Raw genomic sequence first — 23,403 nt, 5'->3', positions numbered from 1 at the left:
AATATGGCCAAAAACGGTCAAAAAAATTAAGCAATGGCAAACCACAGAAACCAATTATGATGTTTTACATCTGAAAACTGTCATAATTGAATAGATGCCAACAGCAAAAGGCTAGATTTTAGATTAATTTGAATCTCATATCCATCATATTAAATAATACCTTCAGACCTGCCTTTCCAGTCATTTTATACTGAAATCAGCACCCAGTTCATCCATTTAAAAAATAAATCCTTTTGTGTTACCAGAAAGAAAGTCCTATGAGTTTGGAATGCCAGGAGGGTGAATAAATGATGCAGGGCTTTCATCATTGGGTAAACTATCCAAAATATACTAATGTATCATTATAGCAAAAACATGATATATACAACACCATTTAAAAGTTAAGGGTTGGTGTTATTTAGTATAGTATATCAGTGTTTTACATTTTCTGCTCTCTGTTGACTTCCATTGCACTCCCTCTTAAATACAGGGGACAGTTATTGCCAGTAGTGAGCGTGGTCCATATGGACAGATCTATTACATAAGATCACTGGCCCTCGCTGGAGTAATTTAATGTGCTGCCAGTCATCGTGGTGTTACAACGATCAGATCAGCTCACTATTTTAAGTCTCTGAGGGTCAAAAGAACAAAGAAGAAGTCCTAAAAGTGAAGCCAAATTCTCGGCTTAATGTGATCTTGATAAACTATCATTTCTTAAACTTATCTTGTTACAGTAAAAGAGGTCTAGCTTCTAAGCTTCTGGCCAGTGAGAAATTACATTTGGGCTGTAACAATTATGGTGAGAGAAATCAGCACGAGTTATTTTCATAATACTCCACAAACGAACTCATCTTTTCTGTTTCAACAATTTTTCAGGACATAACCCAAGAACAGCCTTGAAAACACTCAATTACAAAACTTAACTTCTGAACTCCACAGATAGTGATTCAAATCTAAAACTTGCTAATATGCTTGGCATTTATAAAGATGGACAATGAATAGAGTCTAGTGGCTTTAAAGGGACAGTTCAAAATGAACAACTGATTTAAATGATCTTCCAAACCCCTTTGACTTATTCATTTTGAGAAATACTCTGGCCACTCTTTTCCATATAATGAAAGTGAGTGGAGACTTTGAAGCTCAAAAATATTCAAAATAGCACCATTACATTTAAATAATCCTTCCTTCTTTTCCTTAATCCATCCTATCGGTCTTCACTCATATTTCATATCTCCTTCCTTGCATTCTTTTCTTCCTTTTTTTCTTCCATTTATCTACCTACCTTATTCTCTCGTTCCTTTCTTCTTGACTTCTGCAGATTTAAATCTAAGCTAATTTGTCATTTAAATCTATTACATGGCTTCAGATTTAGCACATTATTCAAATTAAACCTATTGAAGGATGCAAATTCACAATTTCACATTTTTGAGTTCCACACAGTTTTGATCAAGCAGGTGAGAGTACATGCTGTCAGAAAGTTTATTTCTGAAGGAAATAATTCTTTGGTGAAGATATTGACGTACCTTGTTTGGCCTCTAGCTCTTCCTGGGACAGTACTGGTTTCTTCTCCTCGGCCAATGGAGGTTGAGGAGGCTCTCTGGCTGCTTCGACCAATCCGATCGCTAGCTCTGCTCCCTCTTGCACCTCCCCCTTCATCCCATCCTCATCCGAGTCATCGTCCAGTCGCACACGATTCTTCTCCAGAGGCAGAAGGTCATTTTCTTTTGACTTGATTGCGAAGCAGATGGGTGCAAAGGACGCTGTAAAGTGAGAGATAACAGACACGTTTTATCCGGTGACTCGATAACCTCTCACTTTCTCACTTAGCACAAATCTGCTGCACAGGTACAGTCATTATGGTCAAAGATGTGATTATTACAGTCAAGCCCAACAGCTCATCTATATTTACATCAGCGGAGACACAGGGGTCAGCGCATCATTTTTAAACTCTAAGTGACACAACCGGAGCACAACAACAGCAATTACAGATGGAGAGACATGGCATGGTGCTGCTACGTAGGTGCATGAGGACATTGTGAAATGTTAGTATGGCTGACAAGGATGTTCTGAGGACTCGATCATGGAGTGCAGAGCTGTCTTACCTTTAATGAGCTTGCCCTCATTCTGCTGCTTGTCAGAAGAGCAGTTTGCTGTGCTGTCCCCCCCACTGTTGTAAAGCGAACCCTGTGAGGCCGAGACGACAAGAACAGAGAGAGAAAGGGAAGAGAGACACAAAGTTACTTTGCTTTGCAGACACAGGTTAAGGATGAAAACCCTGAGCTCTCAGTTTTCAGACAAAGGCTCTCTCAAGAGCTTGACAGTATTTTAAAGGACTTTCTTTGTACTGAATACATGGTTATTCTGAGTCAGTAATTCCTCTATACTGTTCACAGGTGAAGAAAAGGAAAGATGGAAGGAGTTCAGTCTATAAGCAGGGCCTCTCATCCATCTCATCCTTAAAAAGCCACATGTGCAATATTTTGATGTTCAAGTTCTTTCTATGTCCTCTTTCTTTCTTTTTTTTTTCTCTCCCCTTTTTTACGGATTGCTTCAGCTTTCTTCCCTACTGCTTTTTCCCTTCCCGCTGTCTTCCCCTTCCATGCTTCCTTCCTTCATTCATTTTTACTTTCATTCCATTTTACATTCCTTCCCTCCTTCCTTCTACTTAACATTCTTTCCTTCCATTTAACATTCCTTCCTTCCATTTACATTACTTCCTTCCATTTCACATTCCTGTCTATTTATAGAAACAAATCAGCTTTGTTTGGAAACTTATTATTTTGCAATAATTTTTTATGCCACAGAAATTACTTCAATTTCAAACAAATAAAAATTTAGAGAGCATTTCTCACTTGCTATAAGCGTTTCAGTCCGAGCACTGTTAGGATGAGATGCAGGCTTTGAGTATCACTCTGGGAGCTACACTAATGGACGAGTATAATCTCAGGAACGTTCTGCAGCGGAGAAAATGGCAACAAGATCCTTCACGGTCATACAGCCTGAGAGCAATGCAGGCCTGATGCTCATTTATCAATCATCTTACATGAGAGATTACATGCATCAGATTACATGGTCATAAATGTCTAACTCCACCTTAATACATGTTGAAGACTGTGGGGTGGTCATTAATGAGGTTCAGGGCTTCCACACTAATGTGATGTTTTCCTTATATTGACCCAAATCTTTGGGTTTTATTATTTTGTTCGAGTCAGTGGCCACTAATAATACAACAAATCACACACACTGATAATCCCACATAATATCACTGCCAGGGTTTTATGTAACAAGAAAAAAAAAAACAGAGAGAGGACGAAAGATAATGATTCTGAAAGTTTAGTGTCGCTAATGGAAGTTTTCAATATTTCACAGCTCTATTAAAGAAGTGTCTGTAGATCCTGGTTAAGATGAAGGGTCAGGAGGACATTAAACCCAGTTAGAAATCTCTGGCCCAAAGATGAAAGTCAAGATGAAGGAATTAAAGCAGGAGATTGGATCTGTGACCAGACACTCGATAAAAAACTGAAGAGAGACACTGTGGGGACTGGGGAGAGTGAATGTTGCAGTGTAGTCTATACTCTAACCTAGTGTTGAGAATTAAGAACCGGTTTTCATTCAGATTCACTGTCGAGTCTTATTCAGATTTTAAGAAATACTAGAAAAAGAAAATTGTGTCCAGATTATGAAAGAATGGAGCCCATTTTAATTAATAGGTTAAAAAAAAGAAAAGAAAAAAGAAAACTGTTGTGAATTACAAGCGTGGTCCATTTGTTTGCGCCTGTTTACTCTGCTTTAAAACAGAGAACTTCAGTGTGTGTTGGTTTCTGGTGAGTCCTCTGCTGTCTACACATCACTGAATTAATATCAAATGAACATTAAAAACAAATCGAGGGTTGTTTCATCGTCTCCCCCTGTGAGGGACATTACTTCTTCAGCCTTGGGTTTTATTATACACATTCTCCCCTGTAGAGATGGTGCCATACAGAATGTCTTCATCTTCTCATATGAAGTGGTAATCCCTTAATCCTGTTCATGGATAAAGTCATCAGAATGAGCATAGTCACTATGGGAGAGTCAGCATGCTGTAATTTAGAGTGTGATGGTAGGTGTCATTCATCAAGGCATATGAAGAGATGTGGTGCCATGGAAAATAAGGTTCTGCCATCATCTCTAAGAAAAAATGATCCACCCATAATGAAATACACAGTGATTTTTTTTTTTTTTTTAAATCACACAATGTACATATCATAATATATTTTCATTTCGGAGTTCACATTTCAGCCCCAGTCCCCTGACACCACAGATTCCTTTTCACAATGTAATAATTGAACAGACATCTGTTTATATCTGTAGCTAGGTAACAAATGCAAAGGGAAGGCATTAAAAATGGAGTATATTATTCACTATATAACTGATGTTTTTCTCCATTTGGTGAAGGACTGAAACCTAAAAATCTGAACAGAGAGCAGATGAAGGTTGACATGAAATTCCATTATCTTAAAATATAGTTGATGTTAAATAACAACGGAAACCGTTTGTACACAGTGAAAAGTGATCTAAGGTGAAGAACTAAAAAAAAAAAAAAAATAGCAATGAGAAAAAATACTTTAAAAGCAAGTAATAAGAAGTTTTAATTTTAGTTTATTTACTAATCACTGCAATTAAAGAAAGAAGGTGATGCTTTAAAAAACGAGGTGCATAAATACAACAAGCAAAAGATAAAATTGCTTAACATCCTTCTGTCACATTAGGTTACACACCACCATTCAAAGCAACATCGATTGCAAGAAAACAATGATAATAAGTGTTTAAGCAACAATACTTGTTTATTTTATCTTATTTGAAGATGCTTCAACATTTCAACTAACTGCATGACATGATATTAGACAACAAAAGTATGTTTCCTATTCCAAAAAGTCAGAAAAGTACATTCCTGTAAAAAAAATAAAATAAAAAAAAAATAAAAACCTGCTTTGAAGAAACTGTTGACTTGTTTAATGATGCAGCCTCTGTTCATTTAATTATTCAGTTTAAATTTGCTGTTGGAGGCCTTGTGTACAGCTTCTTTCAACTAATCCATCCATCAATGCACTGGCCTGAGGTTATCTGACAAATCACGTCGGAGCATTCCCCCTCCTGCTTACAGAAAAGTGGGGCACTACAACTATATATATATATATATATATATATATATATATATATATATATATAAAAAAAAACGAATTGGAATAACAAGGGATGGAATTGTGAAGGAGGACAGGTGCAACCAAGATTCACTTCCCCAGAGAAAAATACAATGAAAGGTGGCAAACAAAGAACTCCGGGTTACTGAAGTGCTCTTTGGCTCTTCCACCTCTTCAAAGGCGGACCGAATGAAGAGAGACAGGCACAAATCAAGAACAATGGCTTTCAAGCTGTAAGCGCAGAGCTAACTGGACTATAAAGTTAGATAAAATGCATGTAGATAAGGACGACAATAAAAAGAAAGACAGAGAGATAAGAGATAGAAAGAAAAACGCACACGACACATTCCTCAACTTGTATGTGAAACATAAAACATTTCTACAGCCATGCAATTTTAAATGAAGTCTATGGGGCAAGGCACCTACAGTGGAAGTCAATGGGGCAAGGCCTTAACAATGGATATCTACAGGACAAGGCATTTGCTGTTTAAATCTACTGGGTAAGGCATTTACGATGGAAGATATGGGACAAAACATATTCAATGGATGTCTATGGGCCAAGGGAGGCAGAAACGCAAAGCTCATATTTTTGTTAAAGCACTTCTGCACAAATAAAAAAAAAATGCTACATGTCTTTTAAAACATGCTTTTAGTTGGCACTACTGTTGTAGGCGGATGGTCAGGACAAAGTTGAAAGAATAGATATGCACAGATAATATTAGCACTCGCACTGCTCTGAAGTTAACACACAAAATAAATAGCTTGGTGGATAAACTTTAGGAACAACTGTAACAGTGATAACTGTACTGCTAACGCATGTTAATAGAGCAGTGCCTCTAAAAAATGAAAATAAATAAAATCGAAATAGTTATGTTACAATAAGTTTCCATTAGTACATTTGTTAAAATGAGAAGATGAATTGCGTATAAGGAAACTAGAAACAAACAATACTTTTATAGCATTTGTTAACCAACATTAATTTCTAAATGTAATACATCTGTAGCATTTCAAGTTGTCTAAATCAACATTTGACAACGTATTATTAATACATATGGATTAGAAGAACGAGTGTATTTATAAATGAACATTAATCTAAAAAAAAAAAAGCTGTAAAAACTTTAAGAAAGTTGAGCTTTAAAGAATTTTAAAAAAGAAGAGAGAAATCCATTATGACCCACCTTTACAAACTGAAAGATGAAACTAAACAATCTAAGAAAATAACCACTGAAACCCTGGGGCGCTCATACTGTAAGACTGTAATCATCAAGGCTTCGATTATACACACTGGATAATTCTCTTTACAATTAGGATAGACATAATAAAAGGAGGTTACGGAGTACAAAATGCTAGGATTGACTGAGAGACTAATTGCAGATGCGATCTATAATTGATGAAACAAATGCTCAAAGACAAAGACTCAGCTCACAGGCTTAAAACAGAGGTTGGGGTTTGCAAATATGCCTGCTTAATCACCACAGAAGTGAACAGGAAGAGCTGCTGTTTGTTCTCGCACTGCCACTAATGGCCTGCCAGTTGCAGTAATTACAGACTGTGCTTTTAAAGAAGGTACAGGAGAATATGGAAGTCTTGGGAGTAGACAGAAAACAGAAACCATAGCACCTCAGTTGGTCCTTAAGTGAACTATGTAAGAGGTGAGACAGGACAAGAGGAGAAGCAAGCATATTGCAAGAGAGTGCGAGTAGGGGCACATACAGAAAATGACAACATCCATGCAACCATACATTATATGTGTTTGCATATGAATACACATGACAAGTCTTCACATTCTTTACAATTAAGGCCATGTCGACACTTACAGGAGTACGTTTTTTTCTTCTTCCAATTAAAAAAAACAAACATCCACATAAAAACGCCAACATGCTATGAAGCACGGTCAAGAGAATGCCAAGCCAACAGGTGGTGATATAAATCTCAACCGTAAAGCCATTTTGGCTCATCAAAAGCCTGAAAAAGTGTCCAGTAGGCGGAGATAACAGTGCAGGCTCCAACATCACAAGCCCAAAACTCGTTTTAAAAAAAATGTATTGTTTTATTGACCTGGTGCTGCGTATAAGTGTGGACAAATGCCAAACTTCATAGAAAAAGCTGCAGTTTTAAAAATAACCACGTTCGTGTGGACAGGGCATAAATAAATTCAAGTTAACTTCTTTCAAAATGCTTTCAAGAAACATGTCTTAAAGGGTTAGTTCACCCCCAAATTTTTATTTGTCCATGTTCTACTCACCCTCGAAGCATCCCAGGTGTATGTGACTTTCTTCTTTCCGAAATATCCAATCTGCGTTATTCAAAAAAAAATTGTCCTTGCTCTTCCAAGCCTTTTAACGGGGTAAGAGGGTGTATGTTGTCAACAGTTCAGAAGACATTAAATAAAGTGCACGCATCTGTAATAAAAAGTCCCTCACACAGCTCCGGGGGGTGAATAAAGGCCCCATGTAGCGAATCCATGTGTTTTTGTAAGATAACTATCCAGATTTCAAATGTGATAAACACTTTTTTTCTTAACATCAAAAGGAAACAAAGTTTCTTTACTGTAGCAAAGGAAAATTGGCTTATTTCGAAATCCTCCAATGTTTTTCTTTACAAATCCTTGTTTTGTGCTTCCAATTCGTAATGAGCAATTAGTTTTGTTCTCTCTCCGCGCTCGACACTAACCACACAGCACAACATCCATCTGCACATCTTCCGGTTCACCACAGTCAGGAGAAGATTGTGATTGGTTGTTGGACATGTCTTTCAAACAGCCTCATGGATGGGCCTTGGCCAATGAAAGCTGTCATGAATTCCAGAACTTCAGCATGCAGAATACTTCAAGGATGAGTAGAAGATAGACAAATTTTAATTATTGGGTGAGCTAACCCTTATGCACCAACTCCGCATATTCAAATGGTTTCTGACTGCAGTAACGACTGCTGAAAATCACCTTTGCAAAAATCACAGAAAAAAAAAAAAAAAAAAAAAACGAATTTTTTCCAAAGTTTTTAATCCCAAAGGACAGAAACATGTCATAACCACAAAATCTGACAACTACGGTATTAAAATTAAATTCTTTACCGCATTCAAATATATGGTACTCTTCAAGCTAGTCCAACTAATGCACTTATACATGAGCAATAGACCAGAACAAGCCTTTACAAAAAAGCTAATTGATTGTTTTACATTAAAAGGAATGCTTTCTTTCCACACACACACAAAAAAAGAATATTATTCTTTCCTACACCCACTACACTGAGCACAGCAATTTTTTATTCAGTTTTCTACAAGTGGTCAGTCTCCTCCTCCACATGCTGTAAGTAGTCTGTATTCTTTTCATTCACTGTATTCATTTCATTCACTTCTCCGTGCATTTAAGTAACCAGAAACCAAAAGAAAGCTGCAACCTTGCATGTACATAAAGAGAGAGGGACACATGATCAAAATTGGTTTAGCTGAGGAAAAAGTGCCCTAAAGGGGGCTGTAAAGTGGCAAACTGCTAGAAATGTGCAGACAGCCTTTAAGCGCCACTGTTGTAACAGATACTGGAGCTTGAAGGCATTTCTCAAAGTCACTGACATGAGTAGCACACATCCATCTGCCAAAATAAAACAAGCAATTCTAATAGCCCTCCATTTCTTTTAACCGCATCCAGTTAACACAACTAATCAAAAGTATACATAAGTCTAAAATTTATTTATTATTATATATATATATATATATATATATATATATATATATATATATATATATATATATATATATATATATATATATATATATATATATATATATATATATGCAATTTTCAGAATTATACTTTTGGAAGATATATTTTGAAATATTTACAGAACACATGCAAATGTATTTCGCTTACTACCGCCCTCAAAAACTACAACAAAGATAATGTCTTTTAATTTTCTAATGTATTAAAGTAGTCTGTTGGATATGAAAGAAAATGCAGAAACCATGCCAGAGGGTTTAAAAAAAAAACTTTTAAAAAATTCAAGCTTTAATTTTAGAAAACGAAATATTGGCAGAGGCAAAAACTTGTTTTTTTTCCCTACTATTTAATAAAACATGAATGTCACTTCATTTATTAAAAAAAATATCAAAGATTATATGCAAGGTATAACGCCATTCATTATCGCATCTTAAACCTCAACAGGCTGATCTGGATGTCAGTGCAAAGTGGAGCAGTTCTGTAAGAACTTAAAGGGGGTTTACTTTGTGATTATGACCAATTGACAGTTCATTATCATGCTGCTTGCATGGCTACTTATAAATAAACAAAATCAAATAAATAAATAAAAAGTACATGAAATATTGATCCAAGTTGAAATAATTTTTAAATAAAAATAATTCACTGCGCTACGAGAGAGAAGAAACTAGCTATCTAGGAAACTGGCTGCCAGGGACAAAATTCACATATATAAATCAGTAGCCATTCTACAAAAATATCAGAATCAAGTATTCAAGAGAGCAGTGTAATAAGCAGAAGATATGCTCTATTGAATTCCAGAAGAAAGCTCTGTGCAGTTCAGAAATCCTTCTAATACATAAAAGTAGTCGCTCAAGAGTGGAGGATGGAAATGTAGTATTGTGAATAGAAGAGCATTCTGATCAAATTTTTTATAACGTTATAATGTTTGTGAGGAAAACGAAATGGGTATATTTATAGTTGCTGGTGGCAAAGATATGCAAGACAAATTAAATATCAACCCGCTCTTTCCAATTACGTGCAATAAGAAAGCTAAAAACATTTTATTAAAAGATCAGTTATATGGAGGTCTGGAACTGCAGAGAAATGTTTCCATTTTTTATTAAAAGCAGCTAAAAGGCTGACCATTTCATTTAAATATGAGTGCATTCCAAAACCTTTAACATAGCAGCATTTATGTCTTATGGAAAAATGTTAAACTGCAAAAGCCTTGATTATTCCACAGGGAAATATTAACAAGGACTTCACCAAATAAAGCAAAAAAGATACTCCCCACTCAGGTTTCTAGAAGAATGCCACAAAATAACAACTTAGTCAATAACATTCAAATTAGCTTAGAGAATCTTGACTAAAACCTCATCAAATAATTAGACTACTGATGAAAACAGAGAAACAACGTCATGCTATCATCTGACATACTCACCAGACCCTGTTTTTCTTTGATAAATACATTAAGTGCCATCCTATACTTGTTTTAATGGAAAGACATATAAGGCTTGTCTGAGAAAGGTCTGATAAGGAGAAATAAAACAGGGCAATGGGCTCCGGAACAACCATTACCATGTTTAAAAGGACCTTATTAAACATAAGTACATGTTCTCCAAAGAGAACCCTTCAAGAACTGTGATAATGGCCAAAGCAGAGAGTTTTAAATATGAGACTGGGTCGCAATTACAAAAATTGTGATTTTAAGAACCTTAAACCTTAAAAACAATTATAAGCACCCAAACCATCCAGGAAAAAATACATTACCCTCTAAAAGTCAAGCAACAGCAGTCCCTGAGAGTCTACAGACACCATTCTGCCTTGTAAAAGCTTTTTACAACAAGTCAAAAAAAAATATGTGGCACATGTGGTTAAATATAGCTGATTTAAAGCAGTCAGAATTTGCTGAGATGGAGAAATCTGAAACAAATGTCACTCACTTTGAAGAGGATCCCAGAACATCAAGTTTAAACGCTGGCTGAGACTGACAAATTTACAGGGATGCTGAACTTTGCAAATCATGTCAAGCATCCTTGGTGGATGCTGAATAAGCGAGGAGGAATAAAGGAACATCATGCAATGCAAAAAAGATTTCCGGGATATCAGATTGCGGTTCTTCTGTGCATGCATTTAGGATATTCTGCCCTTTCTATTGGTTTGACACATCTTTTATTCAACCATAAGCAGAAAAAAAAAGCTTCCAGGCACTTGGTGGGACACGGGTTTTAATGAGGCAGCACATGTTAGTGAAATATGACTAACCACATGAACTCCCATAGTGTAGTAGGATGCTCAAAGCACTAGGTTGTTGGATGATGTCCTTGCACACAAGTTACAAGAATAAATAGATTTTCACAGGCTTGACATTTCCTCTGTCCTTCCTCCGGATTTCTATCCTAACCATGCAAATAATCGTCCCCCAAAACGACTTAAATGAAAAAGCACTGAAGTGTGCATGAATGCAGATGCACTGCAAACTCGCTTCATCTGACAACGCTTTGACATGGTTCAGTTTTTCTAACAGTTTGCTCTGATGACGTGATAAAACATGCAATTTAAGATGATATTAAACTAAATCATGCAGATAAAGCATAATTCAGGAAGCAAACGTTCTGCAACACCAGCCTTAAATTGAGAAATTTTACTGGCCATAAATATTACTGGCCATGAAACTGTTTTTTGCCTAATATTGTATTTTGCATAAAAGAAACTGGAGCATTAAGCCACATATTAAAAAATAACTACAAATTTTATAAAAGTGTAGTACTCTTAGCACTATTTGCTTGCATAAGCCACTTGATTTGATACTTTGCTTGATCTTATGTAATGATATTCAGACATTTTAAAACGGATTTAAAAATTCAGTTGAAATTTACTACCCATAATCAGTTTTTAAAAAAAAATACTTTTAAATACTCGTCTTCCATGAAAGAAGCTCAAACATTTGGAATGCCATGAGGGTGAGTAAATGTTGGCAAATACTTTAAGCACTCAAGTGAGTCCAAAATGTCTTGGGAGCATAACTTGATCACTCTTTCAGGCAATGCTTAGCAGCAGTCCAAAAGTGAGCTCAATGGATCTACAGAACTCTCTACCCAGTTAATTTGGGGAATGCAAGTAGAAATGTTATGCACCCAAAGGCAAAGCCAAAGCTTTAAGAGTTTGGGAAGCAGTCAGCACATCCGGCAGCTGGAATGATTGCCACCCAGTTGGAAGTACATTCAAAATGAATAAACAACCAAAAATTGCACCACTCATTCAAAATGTTCTGAACAACTGAGGAAATTAACTAAAGCCAAATCCCAAATCTGTCTCTGGACACAATATTACTGGCAGGGAAAGCAATTAACATCAGATTATGCCGTGAGCACAGCGTTGTTTTGTTGATTGCGACAATTAGGGTTGGGCACGATCTACAAATTTGGCAATAGACACGGTCTACAATGTAGCATCACAATGGACAATGAGATCGGCAGGGGTGGGGGGGGGTTGATATTAACATGCGGTCTACACTGAAATCCCCCGAAATGTAAACTGCTGTCAAATTCTATTTATGACATGCTGACACAAAGTTTTATTTATTTACAATGGTCGTTTTGTCGCATCCAGTGTAGACAGTCTTTAGCTGATGTTGCGCCAAACAAAAACTGTCGCGTCTGGTGTAGATACGGTGTGTAGCGGATCTCATTTCCAGTCCTCACGCCACCCTACTCTGTACATTTTTTATGTTACTCTTACTGCTTCAGACAATGGTCTATTCGAACAAGTCCAATGCGAAATGGACATCACAGGATATTTCAGGATGATTCCAGTTCGAAGCAAAGTATATGTTCTATTCAAAGATCATTCGAAGTGTGCGAGACATGAATTTAATTTGTATTTATTTACAGAGGTATATGATGTCACACTTGTCCGTGTGTAGACATAGTGCAGCACAAAACCATGAATGAATGTTCCGTAGTGAATAGGGCTGGGACAACGCATCGAGGTCATCGATTACGTCGACGCAAAAAAATACATAGACGCAAAATATGCGCATAGATTCGTCGACCTGTTTTTATTTCTCTAAAAAACGTTTGTAAAACGTTTACCTTATGTGCGCTGAATATACGCGATGGCCAACGTTATATAACTAATCCAGGGGTTTTTCTGCATTGATTTTTTTTTTTGGCGGCTGTCAAAGCCTTATTTGATCGGTGAGTGATGTAGAATAGAATGACTGCTGTGCCTGACAGGGCGCGTACGAGAGAGAGCCCCGGCTGCGCGCGCACACCCACAGTCTTCAAACAACACGAGCGCTTCTTGCTCTCTCTCTCCCTTGTGCATAATCAAAATCATTAAACATGATATAAAAAGGGCGAAACACCAAAGTTTCATGCGTGCTCGCGCATTCACAGTCTTCAAACTACACTAGCGCTGTCTTGCTCTCTCTCTCTCTCTCTCTCCCTCGTTCATATTAACCAAAATCATTAGAAACGATAGAAAAAGGGCGGAACGCCAAAGTTTCAAGTGGAGCATTCGGAGATTTTTTTTTTTTTGCTGGCTCCCACTGTTAATTTTTATTTATTTATTTTTTTGGAAAAGCACTCTCTGTATTAGCTTAAAGCCCTCAAGTTTACATTGGTTACTGTATTCTTTCAATTGCTCTAAACAAGTATTTTGGAAGACCTTTTTATTGAATGCTAGACATCAAGTTGTTGTTATTTTCATCTGAAAGAAGAACTTTTTTTCAGTAAGCTAGGCCCTATGTGTTCAGTAAGCTATGTGTTTTCAAGGCTTCAAGGTTTTATTGAATGCTATCTCTATACAAGTGCAAAGTAATGCATTATTAGTCAGTCTTTTATGTTGTAATTTTAAGAGCAATAAACATATATTGTAATGTTAAGGAATTCATGTTTTTTTTTCATTCAGATATTTAAATCAACATGTATAAATTGTTAGTAGTCAATTAATGGGGAGATAATCGAAATCGAATCGGTCTGAAAAAAATAATCGTTAGATTAATCGATGCATCGAAAAAATAATCGCTAGATTAATAGTTTAAAAAATAATCGTTTATCCCAGCCCTAGTAGTGAAGTAACGTAAACTTAAACCAATTTCCCCTGCTCAGGGAGTAGGGAGCAATGAACACTGGGTAGAGGCCATGTCAATCCGACAGCAGCTCATGCACGGAGCTCACTTCTAAAGGTTGATTATCTGCAGAGGTGTAAAAAGTACTAAATTAGACTAACAAGTTTCTGTTCAAAAACATACTTGAGTAAAAGTAAAAATTTACAACTTTAAATTGTACTCAAGTATTAAAAACGTAGAACTACTTTTTTTCTGACAGACATACAGAAGAATGGTTAAAAGGAGAGAACGAAAAAATGCAATGGCACAGGTCAAACATGTATATTAAGTTCAACAACAACAACAATTAAAATGAAACACATTGTCTATTCAACGTCACGGTCTAAAAGGACAATTAATGTTTAATGTTTATTTGGGGCAATAAGAGTTTTTTTCTTAGCAAATATTGATAAATAATTATTTGTGACTAATTACATTAATAAGAAAATAATGCAATTATTAAGATTAAACTTTGCTACCTCAATATGCTTCCTCAGATTTGATGGTGAACTTTCGAAGCCAGACATTTACCCGATGAAAGTCATGACTTAAGTAGAAATGTGTGTGTTTGATGCATGAAAACCATGATCATTAGCTTCCGTTTACCATATTTAATGGGCATAAGATAAAATAAAAATATTATGTACTTTTCAAGATGACATAAAATTAAGGAGTAAAAAGTACTGTTTTTACTTAAGAGATGTAATCAAGTAAAAGTACAAGTAGTCAGTTTAAATTGTACTTGAGTAAAGTACAAATCCCCCAAAATAATACTTAAGTACAGAAATTGAGGAAAATTACTCAAGTATTTTACACCTCTGATTATCTAAATCAGGTCAGTTAATAAAGAGAGACATACAATATGTGCAGAGCAGGGAATTGAGAACCGCTGGTGCACAGAGAGATGACTGAGGACAATGGTGAATGATTTGCAGATGTTCAGTACCATTGACACACATATAATCGTGTAAAATGTGTGGTAAGTACCGCCGCCAGTTCAACATCATGATATCTATTAGCTATTGGCGATGGAATCGTCTATCGGCCCAACCCTAGTGACAATGGAACATTTAGTCAAATTTTCACTCTTAAAAAAAAACTCTCCTTCCTTTTTCCTCAATGTTGTAAGCTCTTATTTCCTTTCATTCCTTCTTCCTTCCAACCTCCATATTTAGAGAGCTGTAGGCTGCAGTTCTAACATCTCTTTGGACCAATTGACACGCTCCTAAAAATAAAGCTTATTAAAAGGCTGTCAATCTGTTTTAAAGTGGAAGTAATTACATAGGCCTAATTTATTAATTCATCAAACCAGACTTCAATTCTAACAAAAGAAAAATAAAACTAAAATAATTTAAGTGCAAATCAGAGGGCATGATAATGACTTACATTTTTTAAACGTGTAACTTTTTAAATAATTAAATCACACTAAATTAACATGTTCACTGATATCCCTAGCTAGCACGAACATTAAAAGAAAGACCTCGATCAATGAGTGAACTGGCCAAACCAGAAGCTTTACCCTAAAAAAACACATTGAGGCATCAAACAGACAGAGTTTGCAGGGATGACTATGCCATGGCAACTGGAAAAAGAACTGATTTCATCTACGCTCCCAAAGACTCTGCTTAGCCCTGGATGAAAGCACTGCAGCTCACACAAAACCACACATTTCTGACCTAAATACACACCGACAGAGACACACAGCCAAAGCTCGCAGCCGGCGGTCTCATTAAGGAAAGGAGGATCTTCAGTCGAACTGTTAATAATAATCACAGACTGTGGAAGAAACAGCAGCTACAGACTCCGTTCAATGTGTATAAACTTGTCTGATACCAAATCTTACAATACCATCATAAAATCTCATAAACCTACGCAAATTAAATTTCACACTTTGATTGGCTGCTTGTTGTTACTTTCTACCCAACAAGAGGAGTTTAAGTCGGCCATTCTATACAAAATTAATGGGAGTACGTCTTCATTTCCATGGATCCGCTTTTTTTCTATTTTATTATGTTATGCTTCATCTAGCGGTTTCTGAACATGTAACCTCATTATGTATGTACGCCCATTAAATTCAAGGTATAGTGAATATTAATTTGGTCATGCTGAAGTTGCCTAGCAACCTTCCATGGGTGTCCAGTCAAGTAACCTAATAAATATTCATGAAAGACACCTTTACTATAATATGATTTTTTAATTCACCAGCTAATTAACACATTTAATGTCTTCATATCACTGTTAAAGTCTTAAAAAAAATTATGTGCTCTTTACATTTATGCATTTGGCAGACACTTATCTAAAGCACCTTGTATTGCATTCAAGTTCAGATTTTTATAAAAAATATTTTAATTTGTGTTTCGAAGATGAACAAAGGTCTTACTTGGTTTGTAATGACGTGAGGGCAATTAATTAATGACAATTTTCATTTTTGGGTGAACTACAATATAAATGAAGCCACATTAACTCAACTGAAAACAGTCTGATTATTTCAACTGCGAATTTAAGATCACTTTAACGTTAAACTACACACATGCAATATCTATTTAAATCTTAGATGGGTCCATTAGCATAAGATCGATTTAATGGAGATCACAGGTCAACGCTCACCTAAAGCATGCATGCATTCGACCAAACAGATAAAATATGAGGAATCCCGCCTTATTTCTACCATAAACATCATCTATCATATGCTTACAAAATTTGTATTCGCCTCCAGCATGCGTGGGAGAAATACAGCAAGGCAGCTCTGAGCACTTACAGGCAGATGTATTCATAAAAACCCTCTTATTTCTCATTCAATTCACTGGAACGCTCCTTATATTCAATAACGCACAGCTGCACAGTTAAGTCGATCTTGCCTCTCAATCCATTAAGGATGACCAGTGAGTTAATAAGCAGTAATGATAGGCAAAACAAATAGCATAATGGATTTACAGCATCACACACACCATTAGAGAGAGAATACACATGACAACAAATAAAGTTAAAAAGAAAAGAAAATACGACCCCCCCCCCCCCCCCCAACCAAAAAAAAGGAATTAATAGCCCTAATTATTCTTTTCCTTCTTGACATCTTTTTAAGCCACCATGACTAATTGACTGGTAAATATATCAAGATGTCATTTTCTAGCAGTCAGCGGTCAAGATTGGCGTCATTTGCTGTTTACAGTCTGAAACCGGTCACTAATAAACTTGGATTAGCCTGAATACACACAGCGATGTTAAAGCTGAAGTGTGCAAATGGCTTTACCGAATGGATTTCCAAAAATGATTTGGTAAATAATTTTCCATTAAGCATCAAACAAATAGTCCTGCCGTAAACACAAACCTTTGGCGGAGTGTATAATTTAGATGGTTGCACATGGAACAGGCTAATTCAAATCTGAAATAATTATGAGGAAAATACTAATAAATTCTTTAACATTTTTAACTACTGTAATAATAATCAAAAACTAATCACCATTATGAAAAAATCCCATCAAATTTAACAGGTACAGGGATAGGAGAGATGCTTACACACTTAAGCTTTAAAGATTAATCAATGATTAATTCAATGTTAATTTAACTGATTAACCTCATCAAGAATAGAGAAATATTTTATAAACAAGCTCAATTTAATATTAATTTGATTTCAATTAATTAAGATCAGAATAAACAAACAAAAACAAAAAAGTCAACTATGAAAATTCTTCAAAATTCAGTCAAATTAAACTGATAAGCATCCAATATTATATCTGCTAAAAACAGCTTCCAAATCTCTCTATGGTGTTAAACTAGAGCAAGTATCATCATAAACTGCTTCTGACTGCATAATACCTCTACTGCTTACTAATTGCCCTTATATTACGCTCTTTACACTGTTCTGAATTGCCTTATTGAATTACCATTAAACTGAATGGCATTATTGTATTGTACTGCACTGTTTCTACATTACTAAAGAGGACCAAAAGGCACTACTATCTGCCTACTGCACTGACTTATAATTTGTCTACATTAAGCTGGGTTTTTTGGCTTTGCATCCATATTACAATTGTTTTATCCTACCAGTACACAAGAAACCATCATTCAAAGAAGTTACCATCTTGAACGGTTGCTAAAACACTCCATTTCTCTCAAAATTCATAAACTGCATTTGGAATACAGATGATCCTGAACATTTTTACTGATGCAAGTCATGCAGCAATCTCGAATCAAGGCTCTCTCACTGAAAACGTGCGAAAGTTATGAACAGAAATACACGGGGGTGAATCAGTAATGCAGAATCTGCAGAACTGGCCTTGGAGAAGAGCCACCAAGTGTTAACAACCTAGAAAATTATGAAACCTGATTATTTAAGTTGATGAACATTAATTTCTCAAACAAAATGAGTAGTTAATGAGATTCTTAATATGCCATTGTTTTATCAGCATCTCATTAACATGCAAAACCATTTGTCAGTATCAAAAGACAATGTCTTATGCATACTCAGAAGCTGTTCACACAGGACGAGGCTGTTTCTGTAATAAATGTACTTTAAAAGAATAGTTTGCCTTAAAATGTAAATTAGCTGGCATTTGATTCATTTGATCCTCAGGCCATCCAAACTGTAGATGTGTGTTTTCTTTATCCAAACAGATTCTTACTGACTGTTTGGGCTTATAAATTTGAACATAGTCCGTCTGTTACTATACACATAGTTTGTTTCTCAGATGCAGAGACAAAAAAGTGATATAGCCAAAACCACTGCATATAGTCGCTCTTTAGTTTATATGCATGTTGGTTTTATAATACGATGCCGCAATTATAAATCAGGATTTAAAAAGTACAGTGAGAGAGACTCCTGGTTAATGTAGTATCAATGGGTTGTGTTTAGTATTTACAAGTATTTATAATTGTTTTATGTATGTCCAAAGAAAATGGGTAAATTGGAACCGCTTTATTGGGCATTCAGTTGTTTTACAGTATGTGACAGTTCAGAGATTAGAACAGCTCTGAAGTTCCAAAACTTGTCTGAAGACAAACCCAATGCAATAATGTCATAAATACGCCATTTCATGTGTGACATCACACCTGTCGCTACAAGTCTTAAAAAAAATCCTGTGGCAAACACTGTGGGGATCAAGTGATGTAATGCTACATTTCTCCAAATCTGTTCAGATAAAGAAACCAATACACCTTGGATTACCTGATTATGAGAACATTTCAGCTAACTTAATTTCTTTGGGTGAACTATTCCTTTAAGGGACCTCAGACAACAGCATCTGCTCAATGAATATACATAATTGTTATTAGTAATGAATTTAAAAAAAAAAAAAAAAAAAAAAAAAAGTGTGCGAGAGGGGAAGAAAGGAGATAGTAAAAAGAAAGACAACAAAGCATGAAACTACCTCCTGCATGCTCAGGCCTTCTTTCTGCATGAAGTAGTGCTTTTTGAACTCGTAATAGGAGTTGTACTGATGCCAGGACTGCAGGAAGTCAAACCTATAAGTTGCACACATACACAAAGAGAGAGGATTATAGTTATTACATATTACAGTGATCTAAGAGGAGTGGTGAGAACTCTGTGTCTGAAGGGTGGCTGTAACGAGCCGAGGCCAAATTGCTTACCGCGGGTCATTCTTGGCACGCACACTGCTCTCGAATTTCACCCCATTTCTGGCCACATACTCTGCTAGTTTGTCAATGACAGGCTGGATGTCGGGAGGAGGAGGGATGATGGCTGCGACAGGGGCAGCAGCCGCTGGTACCGTCGGTGCAACGGTGGTTTGAGGAGGTCGAGAACTGATGGACGAAAAGAAAGAAAAATAAACCCAAATGTAGGATATAAGTCCTGCAGAAAGCAAAGACAGTATATGTTACACACCTGGAAGCTGGAGGGGCAGCAGGAGCGGAATGGGAGAGCGGAGCAGACGCAGGAGCGGACACTGTGACTGGACCTGCAGCAGGGGCTGATGGGACTGCAGCCGCAGGATCCAACAAAGGTGTAGTGCCAGGCGGAGGAGGAGGACCAGATGCAGGAGGAGCCGTCATCATGCCAGTGGGCAGCGAGGTGTAATAAGAGCTGGCATCAATCCCAGGAGGCGGCGGGGCAAGGCAGTATGTTCCGTCAGGCAGCATACAGTAGCCATAGTACATTGCTGCCACATTAGTTATATGAAATAAACAAACACACACACACACAAAAACACACACAGTTACTAAATCAAACGCACATTCAATGCAGGTACTTGAAACTGCATAATATTTTTTTTTCCATTAAGTTTTTTAAAAATGTCACCATCTTTGTTGCCAAGAAAATACATAAAAATATTGTGTGAAATACTGCAAAAAATTAACTGATTTCTATTTTAATATATTTTAAAATGTACAGCTTAAAGTGTCACATGATTCTTCAGAAATCACTAAAAAAAATAAATAAAAAAAAATAAAACCCATTTGAAAAAAATTGTGCTGCTTAATTTTTGTGGAAAACATAAAATATTTTTTTTTCTCTGGGTTTGAAACTGAAATATTTTGTAACATTATACATCTTTACTGTCACTTTTGATCAGTTTAATGTATATTTATGTTAGAAAAGTATAGATCCCTCCCCCAATATTTAATATGAAATATCCAATATTTTTGGTGACATCTGTCGAGTTCTGCATTAAACATCATCAACAGCATTTCTGCTTTGGTTACACAGCTGGGAAAACGCACTGAATAACGGTTGACGCAAATTAAGAAGTGAAATAATCTACATTTGGATCACTGTCTGCATAATTAAATTTCCTTTTCAAGTAGAAGATAAAAAGCCAGCGGAAGAGAAAAATCGCATCCGTTTGTTCTGCTCCACCACAAATAATTAGGATCAAACTGTCCTCATGTTGAGATGGCAAGCATGTAAAGACATACAGTTCTTGAAAAACACTTAATAAAGCCTAATTACAGTCAAGCGCTGCTCCTTCCCTTCAGTCAGCTTTTACAATAGCTAAAAGCAGCATAAAACAAAGCAGCTTACTAGGAAACCAAAGCAAACAGAGCTGGGAGTTCAAGCTCGGTTCTATTAGGCAAATACAGACAATAGCAGTTACATGCATTTTTTTTTTATGTTTAGTTCACTCAAGAAAAATAAGAATTCTCACCCTCACACAGGTTTACAACTACATAAGAGTGAGTAAATGACAAAATGCTAATTTTTAGGTCAACTATTCCTTTAAGTGAGCACAGAGGTGTTCAGACTTCATAGAAGGTAAAGAGATGAACTTGCAGCACTCTGACAATGATGGAACACTACAAAAGAAACAAAGAAATTTAAAAGCTAGAGGAATTAATGCAATGCCATCTCCTGGGTACTCCTGAAAATAGAGCTGTTCAGGACCTAGAAGAGACCAATAGTCCTTCTCGTTTAGGCAAGTTTAGCATTCTGTCTGACTGCAGCCACACATCAGAGAGAGCTGAAAGAGAAAAGGAACGGAGGGGATCTGGACACATTAACTTCACGACTGACTGGCATGTGTGAATGCACATGTGAGTGTTTGGAGAAAAAGAAAGAGAACCTGAGTGCAAGAGGGCGAGATCCAAAAAGAAATGAGAAAAAAGGAAAGAACAAAAAAGAGATTCTGGGAGAAAAGGAATAGAAAGAAGGAGAGAATGAAAGATGTGTGTGGCATATGCATCTCCACATTTTATGAGAGATGTGGCAGAACTAGGACTGTGACTCACATTTATGAAATTTTGAATAAAACTACATAAAGATCAATACTATGCAGCAATATTTCATCTCGATTGATTTATTTATATGGCAGCCTGTAATACGTGGGATGATGCACAGCCACTCATTCCTGCTAAATAAACACCCCGAGCACAAAATAAACATTCATTTAAACAAAAGGAACATAAAAAAAAATTATATAAAGTTTCATGTTATGCGTTCATAACCAATTGAACAACTCCAATTAAACAAAGAATATGATGAGGTCATTTAAAACAACAGCAGCAAACTGTTTTTATCTATTTATTTATACATGTAGTACATTATTTTGGGTGGACATCGCAAATTATTTTATATTTATTTTCAGTTATTTATGCATGTATGCATATAGTGTTAATTTTATATCTATTTTATTGGTGACACTTAACAAAAAAATAAAATAAAATTAACAACCAACAATAAAAACTACATTTGTTATAGTATTACTCTGTTAATCTTTTTTAATGTTCAAGTTTGGAAGTGGAAGTTACAGTTTCATCAAATACCTGCAATTAGTTCTAATAATGATGAACGGATGATAATGAAATCATTTTGACAGGCCTGTTAACATCAGAGCACATCAAAACCATATAGCGGAATGACATCCCTGCTCAATAAAACCCCCAGCAGAATTCATATAGCTCATAAAAAAATGGGTCCTACTCCTTACTCCACCTCCAGCTTAGCAGGCTTCATTTTCAATGATGGGATCTAATCGTTTATGAGGTCTCCCTGTGGAGATGAAGAGGCAGAGAGCTGTGGAAGAAGCTATGGAAGTCGAGCATGTACTGCTGGATTTGACTCGAGCGCGATTTAAGAAAGATTAGCCTGACGAATCAACAGACAGTCCTCAATTCCTCAGAGAACACATCTCAAACATAAACAAATGTATGCTCAATCACGCAAATAAGTCTGTGAGTGTCTTCTCTTCAAAGAATTCCATTACGAAACGCTCAACACACCTCACAATACTGAGACTAGAACTAAGCATGGCATATCATACAGAGGTTAATGGACAAGAGCTGATGGCATGCCAAGTCGTAAGAAATTAACCAGTTTTAGTTCTAGAACAAATGTAAAAATTCATGCATTAAATTGATCAAAGGTGACAGTCAATACAAAAAAAAAAATCTCAATCTCAGATGCATTGTTCTAATGAACTTCTATTCAAGAATCCTGAAAAAAGTATAAGTTTCCACAAAAATATTAAGCAGCACCACTGTTAAACACTGATAACATTCATTTATGAGCATCAAATCAGCATATAACAATGATACTGAAGGATCACATGACACTGAAGACTGGAATAATAGCTGCTGAAATTAACAAGAATAAATTACATTTGAAATAAATTCAGATAAGAAACTGTTCATCTTAATTGTACTGTTATTATTTCTCAAACATTACGATTTCTACTATTTTTGACCAAATAAAAAAAAAGGCACTTCTACCGACTCCAAATGTTTTAAAGTAGAAATACTGTATATAAACAGTATGGAAATGATTTACTTCTTTCAAGACCCATTTCAGCTGATTCAATTAGAGAGTAATCCGTTTTGGACCAGTGAATTTATCTTTGATATTTGCATTTAAAAGATCTGGCTCAGAAGAGTCATTTAACTGTAAGATCTATTACAGTTCTATGAGATCTATCCAGCCAAAAATATTTCTGCCGCTGTACAGTAAACACTAATAATACATTAACTCAAATATGCAGTTCCTACAG

The 23,403-nt window shown here is 36.0% G+C and overlaps 1 protein-coding gene across 2 annotated transcripts in view; it reads right to left on the bottom strand.

Moving 5' to 3' along the window:
* LOC113064107 (splicing factor, suppressor of white-apricot homolog) overlaps positions 1–23,403 on the bottom strand; it is an 82,246-nt gene that overhangs the window by 39,429 nt on the left and 19,414 nt on the right. For both annotated transcript variants that reach the window (XM_026234668.1, XM_026234670.1), the window contains exons 8-12: positions 19,809–20,082; positions 19,553–19,726; positions 19,333–19,426; positions 2,082–2,163; positions 1,503–1,739 (exon numbers count right to left, since the gene is read on the bottom strand). In XM_026234668.1, the coding sequence (XP_026090453.1) occupies positions 1,503–1,739; positions 2,082–2,163; positions 19,333–19,426; positions 19,553–19,726; positions 19,809–20,082 (861 nt within the window). The remainder of the gene's footprint in view (positions 1–1,502; positions 1,740–2,081; positions 2,164–19,332; positions 19,427–19,552; positions 19,727–19,808; positions 20,083–23,403) is intronic.

The sequence above is a fragment of the Carassius auratus genome, chromosome 46 (genome assembly GCF_003368295.1).
Source record: "Carassius auratus strain Wakin chromosome 46, ASM336829v1, whole genome shotgun sequence".
Classification (NCBI taxonomy): domain Eukaryota; kingdom Metazoa; phylum Chordata; class Actinopteri; order Cypriniformes; family Cyprinidae; genus Carassius; species Carassius auratus.
The sequence above is the reverse complement of the archived record's forward strand: the minus strand, read 5'-3'. Positions and strand labels throughout refer to the sequence as shown.